Below are 13,181 nucleotides of genomic sequence, written 5' to 3' on the forward strand. Positions count from 1 at the left end.
ATCGAAAGCCAAACTTCTTCAAGCCACTCTCGCTTCATCCTTTAAAACTTGTTCTGAAGAGTGAATTAATTATTATAGATGAATTAAGGGCGTGTGTGATTGTAATTTGGGTCTTGGGAGTTTTACTTGGTATATGAAATTTGCAGTTAATTAATGAAATATTTTAAAAAATAATTTATCTCATTATAATACAAGATAATCCAACTTAGAATGACAACTCCAATTTTAAACACCACACCATCGTAAACAATACTATAATATACAAACTCGGACGAATATAAATGCCGGGAAGCGGAGGGTCACGTAACATGTAGCATTTTCCAATTCACATAAAAAGAGACGAAAGAAAAAATAAATAACAATAATAATAATGATAATAATAAAAAATTCACTGAACGTATTTTCTGCTCTCTACGTTTGTTTGGTGTCTGTTTTGTTTAATTCGTTTTCTTGGAGAGTGTTGAGGTGAGAATTGGAAAGGGAAGGGAGGATTTAGGAAAGTTTGCAAGGTTTTAGTTTGATCTGATTTTATTACTATGGTTTAGATCTGTTGTTTTTGTAACTCCATATTGCGAAGGAGATTACTTGATAGGTTAGTTTTCTTTAATTGGAAATGAGCAAGCGACGAGATGATTTTCAATCGTAGTTCATGAATCCATTTCTTGAATTTATTTTTGCTTGTTTCTTTTGACGTGAAGTTTGGCGTTTGTGTGGAGAGATGAAGCGGTTGCGGGATGAGGCGTATATGAACCCGCAGTTGAAGCGGCCGCATACTTCTTCGTCTTCTTCTCGCGGGGAACTGTAAGTTTTTTTCTGAGTTTGCGCATCTGGAAGTAGTTCATTATCAAATGATGTTACTTGTTTGTTGTCTCTGATGCTGTGTTGTTATTTTTATGTTTGTAAGTCGAGAGTTGGCGTTTCGTGAGATGAGAGAGTGGTTTTGTGATTTAACTGTAGGCTAATGAACTTGGTTTGCTTAAATTCTTTTTGATTGAGATCGTGTGGTGAGTAGTGACCCTTTTTAACCATGCATCAAGTGTAAGGATAGTCGAACACCTTCAGATCTGTTGTAATTGCGAATTAGGAAGGAGAAGACATGGTAATCAGGTAGAACTAGTGACCCGGGTTGCTAGGGATAGTAAGAAAAAGAAAATTTGAATCTTTATGTGCACTTTCTCTACCCCGTTCTCTGTAGTTACTAGAATGTGTTCAAGGACAGGGTAGACCAAGCCTGCCATTTAAAATAGAAATTGGTAGAAGCAATTTGAGTCTGACTTTTGAAATAAAATTTTTCTTTATTTTTGCAAACAAAATCATCAATTTCCAGAATTTCTGCATACTATATTACTGCCTCTTAGAGTTTGTGCTGTTTCAATTGTCTGTGGACATTATTTTGGGCTTACTCTTAATAATGTTTCCATTTGATATAGGTATGGGTCATCACATGCTCCAGCAGGCAGTGGCGGTCGTGTTAGTGGAGACGAAGCTGGTGCCAGTGGTAATATTAATGGTGGCAACACTGGGGTGGGGGCTACCAGTGGAGCTGTTGCTGCTGGTAGTACACATAAGCTCACTACCAATGATGCCTTGAGTTATTTGAAACAAGTAAAGGACATGTTTCAAGATCAAAGGAACAAATATGATAGGTTCCTTGATGTCATGAAAGATTTCAAGGCTCAAAGGTAAATGAGTTATTGCTGTTTTTTATCTTTCTGTTCAAGTCAATTGTATGTTTGAGAGATGAATGTGGATAATTTCCTCATAACTCGTTTCTTAATCTTTTTTCTTTCCAGAATTGATACCACTGGTGTCATAGGGAGGGTGAAAGAATTATTTAATGGACATCCTAATCTCATCCTTGGGTTTAACACATTCTTGCCTAAGGGTTATGAAATTACCCTCACTGATGGGGAAGGGGCTCCACCGAAAAGGACAGTTGAGTTTGAGGAGGCTATTAGTTTTGTCAATAGAATCAAGGTGGTTTATTATTTGAGGGTTCTTACTTTAGTCTTTGTTGAAGTTTAAGAGCAAACATTATGTTCTTTTCATTTCATCTGCAGAAACGCTTTCAAAATGATGATCGTGTTTACAAATCATTCCTAGACATCTTGAATATGTACAGAGAGGAACACAAGAGTATAACTGAGGTGTTCCAGGAGGTATGCATCTCCCCGTAGCTGTAACCAATGATGCTTTGCTGTTTAGTCTGAAGTTTGATAGTCTTCTTTTTACAGGTTGCAACTCTTTTTAATGACCATCAAGATCTTCTTGATGAGTTCACTAGGTTTTTGCCTGATGCTTCAGCTACAGCTACAGCTTCTGCCCCTCATGTGTCGATCGGTCGTCACCCCTTTCATGCTATTGATGGGGGGAGCTCTGCCTTGCCTGCATCGAGGCAGTCTCAAATAGATAAGGTTGTTCTCTGCATTTATTTATGTTGTGCAGCCATTACTGGATATTGACTTGTTGGGCCACATCTAAATATTGTATGCCCTACAAATTTTTTAGCAACAACTGAGGAAGGACAGGATCATTGAACCCAATGGAAAAAGAGATTTTAACATTGAACAGACAGATATGGATGGTGATAAAAAAGTTACAAAGCTTCACAAGGAGCACAAGAAGGATAGTGACAGGGAAAATCAGGATAGGAGAATATCTGATAAGGATGATATAGACCCTGAAAATAATGGGGGCATTGGCATGCGAAGGCCCTGTGAAAAAAGGAACTCTGCTCAGAAAGCTGAAGACTGGGGAGGCACTTCCAATATGGCCACCTGTGATGATAACAATGTTTTGAAGAGTGAGTTAGAATGACCTTGGTTTTCACTGGTATCATAGGAAATCTGTTTGATTGACTATGATATTAGCTTGATTTTCCTTTCTGTATCATAAAAATTGTCGCCTTTTATTGTCACCCACCCCGACACAATTTTTTTTTTCCAGGTATTGATTCTTTTAGCCAAATTAATTTCACAGTTGATAGGCTAAGACATTCTTTTATGCACTATTTTAGACTTCATTATCAGATACTTGAAGAGGCAGGAGAAATGTAATAATGATCCCTCTTCATTTGTTCGCTGATGTTTGACTTGGTGCTTTTAACAATTAGTCTGTTTTATCTTGCCAGGTATGTGTAGCTATGAGTTTTCATTTTGTGAAAAAGTTAAAGAGAGGCTACAGAGTGCAGATGATTATCAAGCATTTTTAAAATGTCTTCACATTTACAGTACAGAGATTATTACTCGAACGGAATTGCAGAGTTTGGTATGAACACTGCATCTTCTATTTGCATTATTATTTATTTACTTGTAACTTGTTGAAATCTCATACATTTGTATAATTTGGCTGATTATTCAACTATTTCACTTGTATTTCTCTGATAATTCCCATGTTTATTATTATATTTATTTATTTTCTGCATGGTTACATACACTTTTTTCTAACTTTCTGTTTCGGAGTGCTCATGATATGTTAATATTATAATTAGTTTTTTTTCTTTTTTTTTTTTTAAAAAAAATTAAGATTTAATGGGAAGTTACTCTTTTAACATGGTCTTCTTTCAGGTAGCTGATTTACTCGGAAAGTATCCAGATCTTATGAAGGATTTTAATGATTTTTTGGAGCGCTGCGAACGTATTGGTAGTAATTAAATTATATATACAGATTTTTATTTAAATATTTTTGTTCGAACTTCTAACATTTTTGCTGTTTTTAGATGGATTTCTTGCTGGTGTTGTGGGCAAAAGTATGCATTTCCGCCACTACATCTTGTTTATTTAAAGCATAAGATCTTTTAGTGCCTCAGTGAAAATCTACAGTGGGCAGGATGTTTGATCTGGCAGATTGTTTCTTTAATGGCAGAAAAAATAGGGAATGAAGGGAATTTGTCAAAAGGTGTAAGAAAAGATGAAAAGGAGAAAGAATCAAAGCATGAGGTGGAAGGAGCGAAAGAGAAAAATAGGCACAATTTGAAATACTGGGGAAAGTCTATTCATGAAATTGATCTATCTACCTGGCAACGCTGCACTCCAAGTTATCGGCTTCTTCCAGATGATGTGAGAATCTTCCTTATGAAGCTTAGCTGCTGGGAAGAAATGCTTGTATCATCTTGACAAATATTAACTGAAAATTTCCTTTGCAGTATCCAGTATCTTTAGCTAGCCAGAGGTCCGATGTTGGTGCTCAAGTTCTAAATGATAAGTGGGTGTCTGTGACATCTGGCAGTGAAGATTATTCTTTTAAACACATGAGGAGAAATCAATATGAAGAAAGCCTGTTTAGATGTGAAGATGACAGGTATATGACCCCGCCCATATTAATTTCTCATACCCTCATGTATGATAGGGTACTTGCAGTTTGTCAAATTGGGGAATGAGCTGTATGAGAGAAACTTTGGTTTGGGTTGAGAATTGAGATTGCTATATTTCAATAAATGATGCTTATTTAATGGTTGGATTTTGAAATTTTCTACTTTATGCATCTCCCTGTAAATGGAGGCCATGTGTTTTTGCTAATCAAATATATTTTTGGGTTTAGATTTGAGCTAGACATGTTGTTGGAGTCTGTGAGTTCAGCTGCCAAGGGAACTGAGGAACTCTTGAACAATATTAGTAGTAATTCACGTGATTCAGATAGCTCAGTAATGATTGAGCGCCACTTGTCAGGTATGCATGATAAGATTCTTGGTTAATATTCTTTCTCTTGTTCCTATCTTATCCAGATACTTTTTATGCATATGTACTGAAGAGTGTGTTTCTTTCTAATATTTGTGGCAGCTCTCAATTTGAGATTCATTGAACGCCTGTATGGTGACCATGGCCTTGATGTGGTAGATATTTTGCGTAAAAATCCAACTCGGGCTTTGCGTATTATCTTAATGAGATTAAAGCAGAAGCATGAGGAATGGACCAAGTGTCGCTCTGATTTTAACAAAGTTTGGGCTGATGTATATTCTAGGAACCATTACAAGTCACTTGATCATCGTAGCTTCTATTTCAAGCAGCAAGATTCGAAGAACTTGAGCACAAAGTGTAAGTTGAGCAGCTCTATGATTGCAGCCAAATTCATCTCTCTGACAATGTGCTTCTCTTCAGATTTTTTATGTCACAAACAACCTTCATTGGGTTTTACTGTCCTTCGATTTTTGGCTTGATAAGAATTACCATTTGATCAATACCGTGGCTTTCCTCTTTTTAGCACCTACAAAAATTACTTAGCAATCAATGAAGTTTATGCCAGATGGAATTTCATGATTCCAGCTCACCACATTTCCTCTCTGTATTGCTCTCTCTTCCATTCATCTATCAAGTATCCATCCATCAGTCCTTGGTATTCATTGTACCTTCCCCCTCTATTTATTGTCACCTGAAGTGTTGTCTAATTCATTGCATCTCTCCCTATTTTTATTCTTTCTGCACTTCGTGCAGTTTCTTGTAAGTTGTGACCACTGAAGTGATGTCTAATTCTTTATTGTTATCAGTCTTACAGAATTTACTGTTGACAAAAATGTTAGAGAATACTGGTGAATTTTGACATCTTTTTAGTTCTCATATTCTTTCGTACTCTCTTAAACAGCATTAGTGGCAGAAATCAAAGCAATCAAAGAGAAAAGGCAGGAAGAGGATGATGAATTTTGTAGTATTGCTTCTGGAAGTGGGTTTTCAGTCATTCCTAACTTCAAATTTGAATATGCTGATACTGAAGTACATGAAGATGTCTTTAAGATTGTCAAGTACTCATGTGAAGAGATTGTCTCAACAAATGATCAGTTGAATACACTTCTGAGGTTCTGGACTACATTTTTTGAGCCGATGTTGGGCCTTTATTCACGGACGAATGACTTAAAGAATAGCGAAGATGTCAGTGCCTCTAAATGTCGAACAATGGCAAACACCTCAGCAAGCATGACAGAGAGCAAAAACACTCTCAATGGTGATGCTGCCATCACAAACTTCAAACAAGCCAAGGCTAACTGTGATGTTGATCCATCCCAGCAATTGATTATCAGTAATAATGACTTCATGAATGTGGATGCCTTGACAAAAGAATTTGCTATGACTTCTGTTGAAGGGGAAAGATTAACCACCTCTGACATACCTGTTTCTTCAAGTCAGGATGATTATCATGGTACGTGTGGAGGATAAATTGTGCATTACTGAGAAAGAAATACTTGTATCAACTGCTTTCCATCTTCATTGTCCTTGATATTTACTTTATTTAATTGTCCTTGTAATAATTATGGGAAGTATTTCTTTAAGGGCATGTCACAAATTCTTCTCAAGTATGTAACAGCATGATTGAGGATGGTCATGTGGCCAAGCCTAATGGAAAAGATTTGCTGTCCTTAGAGGTATTGGATTAAGGATTTCTCTTGCTTTACACGATTCAGTTTTCTTTGCTACCTACTCTGTTCCTCCGTCCTGACCCACCTGCTATTTTTCTTCATCTTTATTATTATTATTGTGTGGCCATTTTGTTGATCTATTTTCAGTGAACCAGCGATAAGTTTTTTCCTCATGTGCTACAGGGCAACGGAGAGACTTCAACATCGAATCAGTTAACAAATGACAAGTTTCAAGGAGGGTCTAGAGTTTCTGAATATAATGTGGATTCAGCTGATCCTTATAAAAATGAGAAAGAAGAGGGTGAGCTGTCCCCCAACGGTGATTATGAAGATAACATTGATGCCTATCAGGCCACTAGTTTTCAACCGCTTCCTGAGAACACTAGAAATGAAAGGCTTGAAGAAAATCAGATGGAGAGTTGCAAAGAGGTTTGTGTGGATCCTGCAGGTGAAAATGATGCAGATATTGATGATGACAGTGATAACAGCTCGGAGGGTAGAAAAGATGTTTCTGGAAGCGAGTCTGCTGCCAATGAGTGTTTGCAGGAAGAGGAAGCAGCAGAAGAGGGAGAGGAAGAGGATAACCTTGATGGAAAAGCCCTGATTGAAGCTGAGGCTGAGATTACCAGTGAAGGTCATTATAATGGTGGAGATGGTGTCTCAGTTCCACAATCTGCAAAATTTTCAATGACCTGTAAACCTCTGTCGAAGCATGTTGTGTCACCATTTTTAGGTGACGAGAAAAAGGATTTAAGGGTTTTTTATGGAAGTGACTCGTTTTATGTGCTTTTTCGGCTGCATCAGGTAAACTTTATGGCAGCCTTTCGTTTTGTAGTTTCTATTGTGGTTGTGACAGTTCTTTCAAAAAATGTGACCACTCATCTTTCTGCCTGAGCCTTTGATCTAGTGTATCCAGTGAGTGATTTATTTCAGTGAACATGTTTTTATGTTTCCTTTCCCCCTTTGAAATTGCATAAATTCTTTCTCCACTTTCCAGATGCTTTATGAGAGGATATTGTCAGCCAAGGAGAATATAGTATCTGGTGAAGCAAAACAAGGAACCACGAAAGATGATAGTTCAGATTCCTATTCTAGGTGGTTTAGTGGCATACTCTAGTTGATGAATATCTTGGAAGCTATACTACTTTATATTGACTTCACATGATGTGTTCTCTACAGGTTCATGAGTGCACTTTTTAGTTTACTGGATGGATCTTCTGATAATTCAAAATTTGAAGATGATTGTCGCTCATTGATTGGTAACCAGTCCTATGTGCTATTCACTTTGGATAAATTGATATATAAGTTGATCAAACAGGTAATCTTGATAATAATTTGGTTTATGTTTTCTCTAAATGTCTCGGTTTGATTGACACATTTGTGGGTCATTTTCTGCCAGCTCCAAACTGTTTCAACTGATGAGATGGACTGTAGGCTGATTCAATTGTATGAATATGAAAAGTCTAGGAAGGCTGAGAAGTATATTGATTCAGTTTATTACGATAACATCCATGTTCTCCTGCATGATGAGAATGAGAACATATATCGGTTCGAATATGTAGGTTTAATTTGAATCTAATTTTTCTGACAGTGCACTCAAATATGTGATGTGATTCAAGAATGTCTGCTTATATGTTAACTTTGTTTCCATGTTGATTGTAGACATCTAACCCTACCTGCTTAGCCATTCGATTGATGGACAATGGAAAGGAGAAGTCTGAAGTTGCAGCTTCAGTGGATCCTAATTTTTCCGCCTATCTTAACAATGATTATCTTTCAGTTGCTCATGGAATGGAAGAATCTTCAGGGGTTATGCTTAAGAGGTATAGTCCCAGTCATGCAACTTGAAACTATGGAATTATTCTTCCATGCTACTGAAGGAGTGTATCCATGGCATATCTTACCATCTGTATTTCAGCCTCACTTAACACTATTTTCTTGGAGGTTTTGAACATGCACAGACCTGGTTTTTGTTGAATAGTCAGTCAACTGTAGTGAGCTCAGCATAGCTGTAATTTTGTCTTGCTTGAGACTTGCTGTACAGCCTTGCAGATTTGAAGGTGATGCTGACTGTGGTTGTTAGTTGCTTATTGTGACATTTATTTGTTGTAATTTCAGAGTTGAACTGTGGCTAGAATGACATACAATGACAGTTATAACTGATGCGTTTCTTGTCTGCTGAGATTTATGGTTAAATTGTAGCTTTCATTTTTCTGTTTTAATATAAGACAAAGGCTTTCTGTTATACTATTAGCTACCCTACTGTTTGTGTTATCTCATTCTCAGGGAGAGTAGTCATCGACCCTTCCATGAATCAGAAAATCCCTTGGAAATTTACTCATTCCTTTATTATATGTTCTTTTATGAGTTTCTCTGATGTTTCAGAGTTATCAATTGAGCAATGGTTAGATTGATGTAATTAATTCACAGTCTGGTCTACTTGTAATACATGCAGGAACATGAGCAAGTATGGTAATCTTGATTATTACCCTGCTCTGTGTTTGGCTACACAAAATGCGCGAATCATGAATGGATTGGAATGTAAGATGTCTTCTTCATCATCAAAGGTATACTTTACGTGTTTCATTTATTCATTTTCACATATAAATTGAATCATAATGCATCTGATTAATCTTTCTTACATGCAACGGGGATGATTATTGGGTTCTAGCGTTATATTCTTTACCGAGCTTACCATATGATTCTTTATCTAGATAGACAGTGTTCATTGCTGCACAATATACACGACACATATTCTTATATTGGTTGCTTTATCTCCCTATCACAGTTGTCCAATCCTAAGCTCAATTGTGCTATGCATGTTCTTTTCCTCACATTCTTTGTATTACCTTTGGCATTCTTTCCTCAAATTTAGAGAACTCTCTGTCTAAGATTCAAACTTAGGTTTCATGTCGTGTCATGACATTTTTCAAGTGAAAATGCCGCCTTTGCAGTTTCATTCCCTTATTTTCGTGAAAGTCTCCTCTGATATGCAATGTGCTTTCAGATCTCATATGTCCTCGACACAGAGGATAGCTATATTCATCCCAGACGCAGAATAAAGCAATCAGCAGGGAAATCCTCAGAGTCCCACCAATCTACAATGCAACGATTCGCCAGTTCCTCGGTGCCTCTATGATGTAGGTTTGCCCCAGTTAGTGGATTCCATAGAGACAAAATCACCATGTCTCTCCAAAACCAAACTCTCCATTGAAACTTGCAGAATTCCTCCGGAAGCTGTCCGCTTTGGACAGATTAGTCGAGAAGCAGTGGTCAGTCGGTACAGCATCCATTGTCAGTATAGTATGTCTGCGTCAAAGCCAGGTACCCTTGCCTATACTAATTTGTAGAGAGCCCATATGTTTCATTTAGTTTCAATACTCGATAGGATGACAAAAGTATCCCGCCGCCGCCGACACTACAGGGTTGCTGCTGCTTTTATTGTATTTGCGAAGCTGAAATGATATTAAATATGATGCAGATGGAGTGGTAAAGAGTTAAGGGTGAGTTGTATAGCAGCAGGACTTGAACAACTTCTTCAATCACATTCACACCTTTAATTTTTCTGTGTCATTATGATGTCATAGTCATGTGTAAACTGTTTCTGTTTGCTTGCTCAACCAAATTTCATATATGCTGTTTGTATGACTGATTCTTATGTAGAAATGCTTCCGGAAGAGATGACCAATACAAGACTCAGTAGCAATGGATACACAAAATTTGACCTTTCAGAATCCGAATTCAGCGCAATAGACAGATACTAGTGCTACAATAATGCCTTTTCTGATGCCATTTAGGGCAAAGAAACATCACGGAAATTGCATTCAAGATCTACTTCTACGTTCTAGAATATAATAATAATAATATTATTATTATTATTATTATTATTACGTCGGCGGGGCAGGGTACGGCTTCACATGGCCCCACGTGGTCAGCGATGCTTTCAAAACCATAAAATAACAAACAATTTTTTTCACCCCGATGGCTGTCACACGTTGAAGAATTTTAATAAAGAAAATTTCCGATTGTTAACATTTTCTTCATAGGAAAAGAACATTCCTCGTACACGGCAAACGCGTTTGTAATGAATGTCCTCTTCGTGCACCAAATTTTCTCCTAATTCCTTCGCTTCCATATATACCTTTACCACAGCCACCCGCCCCTGAATATGAACCCTCAACACTTGTTCAAGAATCCCCAAACCCAACTGCAAACACTTACCATCATTCATAGCATCTGTCCAAGTACTATGAAACTTACTCTGTTTCTTCTCCTTCTTCTTCTTCCATCTCCCACAAACTCGATTCGGATTCACAGCACCAATAACAGTCTACAACCTCCACAATACAAAGAAGCTCCCAAATTCTTGAACAACGACCACTGCAAGAACAGCCGACAGACAGTCCATGTAGCAATGACGCTTGATCTCAAGTACTTGAGAGGCTCCATCGCATCGGTCCACTCCATACTCAAGAACTCCGAATGCCCACAAAACATACACTTCCATTTCATCACTACAACACCAACAACTCTAACTCTATCCTCCATTATCCAGTCCACCTTCCCCAATCTGCATTTCAATACCTACCCATTTCACAACGAACACAAAATTAAGCAACTGATTTCCCATTCCATTCGTCCCGCATTGGAAAACCCTCTCAACTACGCAAGAATCTACCTCACCAACATTCTCGATCCCTCCATCACCCGCGCCGTTTACATCGATTCCGACACAATACTCGTCGACGATATCCAGAAGCTCTGGTCCGTCGAACTGACGGGTTCCAGAGTGATCGGGGCGCCCGAGTATTGCCACACGAATTTCACAAGCTACTTTAACGATCGATTCTGGGCTGATCCGAGGCTGCCGCGGCGGGCATTTGAAGGGAAGAAGAAGAGGCCGTGTTATTTCAACACGGGCGTGTTGGTGCTGGATTTGGAGAGATGGAGAAGAGGAGATTACACAGAGAAAATGGAGGAATGGATGGAGATACAGAAGGAGAAGAGGATTTATGAGCTGGGATCTCTGCCGCCATTGATGCTGGTGTTCGGTGGCGAGATCGAAGGGATCGATCACCGGTGGAACCAGCACGGCCTCGGCGGCGACAATGTGGTGAATAGCTGCCGGAGTTTGCATCCGGGGGAGGTCAGCTTGATGCATTGGAGTGGGAAGGGGAAGCCATGGGTGAGGCTCGATCAAGGCAGGCCCTGCCCTGTTGATCATCTCTGGTCTCCCTATGACCTCTTTGAACACACCTCTGCTCCACTTGTACATACTTTTTGACAACGTCTTCATACACCTCTGAACCTCAACATTTTTTATTTTTTAATTTCTTTGTTAATGAAATGTAGAGAGGGGTGGGGTTGGCTGGGAATGAGGCACTGTACTTTGCGGAAAGTATACAACATAATTTTATAATACGATTTTATGATTCATGTCAATTGGATGGTTCAAGGCATAGTATAAAATGCTTTATACTCTATGAGATAAAAAAAGAAAATTTTCAAAACTCTAATTATCAGCGGTGATACGTTATACAATTGATATTCCTCCGTCCCAAAATATTTTATTTTAATTAAATTATAATGATTTTATTAATATATTTTTAAATAAATAAATTAAGTTAATCTAAAAGGATATTTATGTATAAAAAATTGATAAATAAAAAGAGAGAAAAAAAAGAGTCGATTAATGAACGAATGAAAAGTTAGAATAGCCTTACAAGAAGTCAATTGTTTATTGGAAATGATGGCAAAAAAAAAAAAAAGTCAAGTTGCAAATAAAGCTCCATTTGATTAGTTGGTGGCGGATTTAGACCCAGGCAGCCTATATAGACCATCGACTATTAAATTATTAAGTAATAAATGGTGTGTAGATGTACCGCTACGTTTACTTGTCTATTTATTTACTATTGATATAGAAAACATTGAGTTTACTTTTTTTAAAAAAATTGAAATAATATTATTTATTTTATATTATTTTTTTATGATAAAATATCATATCAAAATAATACTTCTTCCGTCCCATATAATTTATCCCTATTTCCACATACTTTGTCCTTTCTATTTTTGGAAATATAATTATGCACTTTAATCGCATTTTAAATTTTATAATTTTTTTAATTTTAATTAAACTATTTATTTATTTTAATCTTAATCTATAATTATTTTTATTAAATAATATTTATTTTTACTAATATACTTTTTAATTACTTATCAATTATACTTTACCTAAATTCTCATGTCTACGATAATACATCAATATTACATGGACGGAGGAAGTAATAGTTAACAATAAACTCAATATGCAATTTCAAATAATTTAAAACTATAGCCAAACAAATTAAATCGTCAAAATATTACAAGTATTTATATAATAAATTTTATGTGTTTCTTTTCAATTTAAATTGAGTCTAGAAATTTAGATAGAAAGTTTAAGATATATTGAATATGCAAATAATTACAGTATATTTGTAAATAATATAATATTACAATTATAAATTTAAAAGTTTTTTTATATATAAAAAAATTATATAATTTGATATGATATTTTTTTTTTTGAAAAAATAATAATTTATCTAATTATTGCTTTACGTAAATTTATAGTAGTGGAATAAAAAAGTACTCCCTCAGTCCTTCATATTTTGGGCTTATTACTGTAAATACAGGTAAAGTATAATTAGTAGGTAATTAAGAAGCATTAATAAAAATAATTATAGATTAAGATTAAAATAACTAAATAGTTTAATTAAAATTAAAAAAATTATAAAATTTAAAATTTAAAATTTAAAATGTGATCAAAGTGTATAATTATATTTTCAGAAAGAACAAATTA

At 36.3% G+C, this 13,181-nt stretch overlaps 2 protein-coding genes across 5 annotated transcripts; both read left to right on the plus strand.

Moving 5' to 3' along the window:
- The first annotated feature begins 314 nt into the window (after window positions 1-314).
- On the plus strand, window positions 315-9,919 carry LOC127242118 (paired amphipathic helix protein Sin3-like 2). 4 transcript variants are annotated; one of them, XM_051261517.1, is made up of 23 exons: window positions 317-592; window positions 699-801; window positions 1,431-1,682; window positions 1,794-1,977; window positions 2,061-2,159; window positions 2,235-2,414; window positions 2,509-2,803; window positions 3,131-3,267; window positions 3,567-3,642; window positions 3,719-3,748; window positions 3,865-4,058; window positions 4,145-4,299; window positions 4,540-4,667; window positions 4,779-5,033; window positions 5,578-6,129; window positions 6,261-6,352; window positions 6,530-7,150; window positions 7,344-7,441; window positions 7,526-7,664; window positions 7,746-7,904; window positions 8,009-8,169; window positions 8,802-8,913; window positions 9,354-9,919. In XM_051261517.1, exons 2-23 carry the CDS (start codon window positions 719-721, stop codon window positions 9,483-9,485), a joined length of 4,134 nt encoding a protein of 1,377 aa, XP_051117474.1. In that variant the 5' UTR covers window positions 317-592; window positions 699-718; the 3' UTR covers window positions 9,486-9,919. The 4 variants fall into 4 exon arrangements, 2 of the variants coding, with proteins under 2 accessions (XP_051117485.1, XP_051117474.1); XR_007836705.1 differs by lacking the exon at window positions 9,354-9,919 and having other exon boundaries at window positions 316-592; window positions 8,009-8,406; XM_051261528.1 differs by lacking the exons at window positions 8,802-8,913; window positions 9,354-9,919 and adding an exon at window positions 8,291-8,795 and having other exon boundaries at window positions 316-592.
- A 443-nt stretch (window positions 9,920-10,362) lies between these two features.
- Window positions 10,363-11,788, plus strand: LOC127242137 (probable galacturonosyltransferase-like 10). Its single transcript, XM_051261543.1, has one exon. The coding sequence runs from the start codon at window positions 10,515-10,517 to the stop codon at window positions 11,628-11,630; it is 1,116 nt and encodes a 371-aa protein (XP_051117500.1). The 5' UTR covers window positions 10,363-10,514; the 3' UTR covers window positions 11,631-11,788.
- Window positions 11,789-13,181: the final 1,393 nt, after the last annotated feature.

The sequence above is a fragment of the Andrographis paniculata genome, unplaced genomic scaffold (assembly GCF_009805555.1).
Source record: "Andrographis paniculata isolate CXL003 unplaced genomic scaffold, ASM980555v1 Contig19END, whole genome shotgun sequence".
In the NCBI taxonomy this organism is placed as follows: domain Eukaryota; kingdom Viridiplantae; phylum Streptophyta; class Magnoliopsida; order Lamiales; family Acanthaceae; genus Andrographis; species Andrographis paniculata.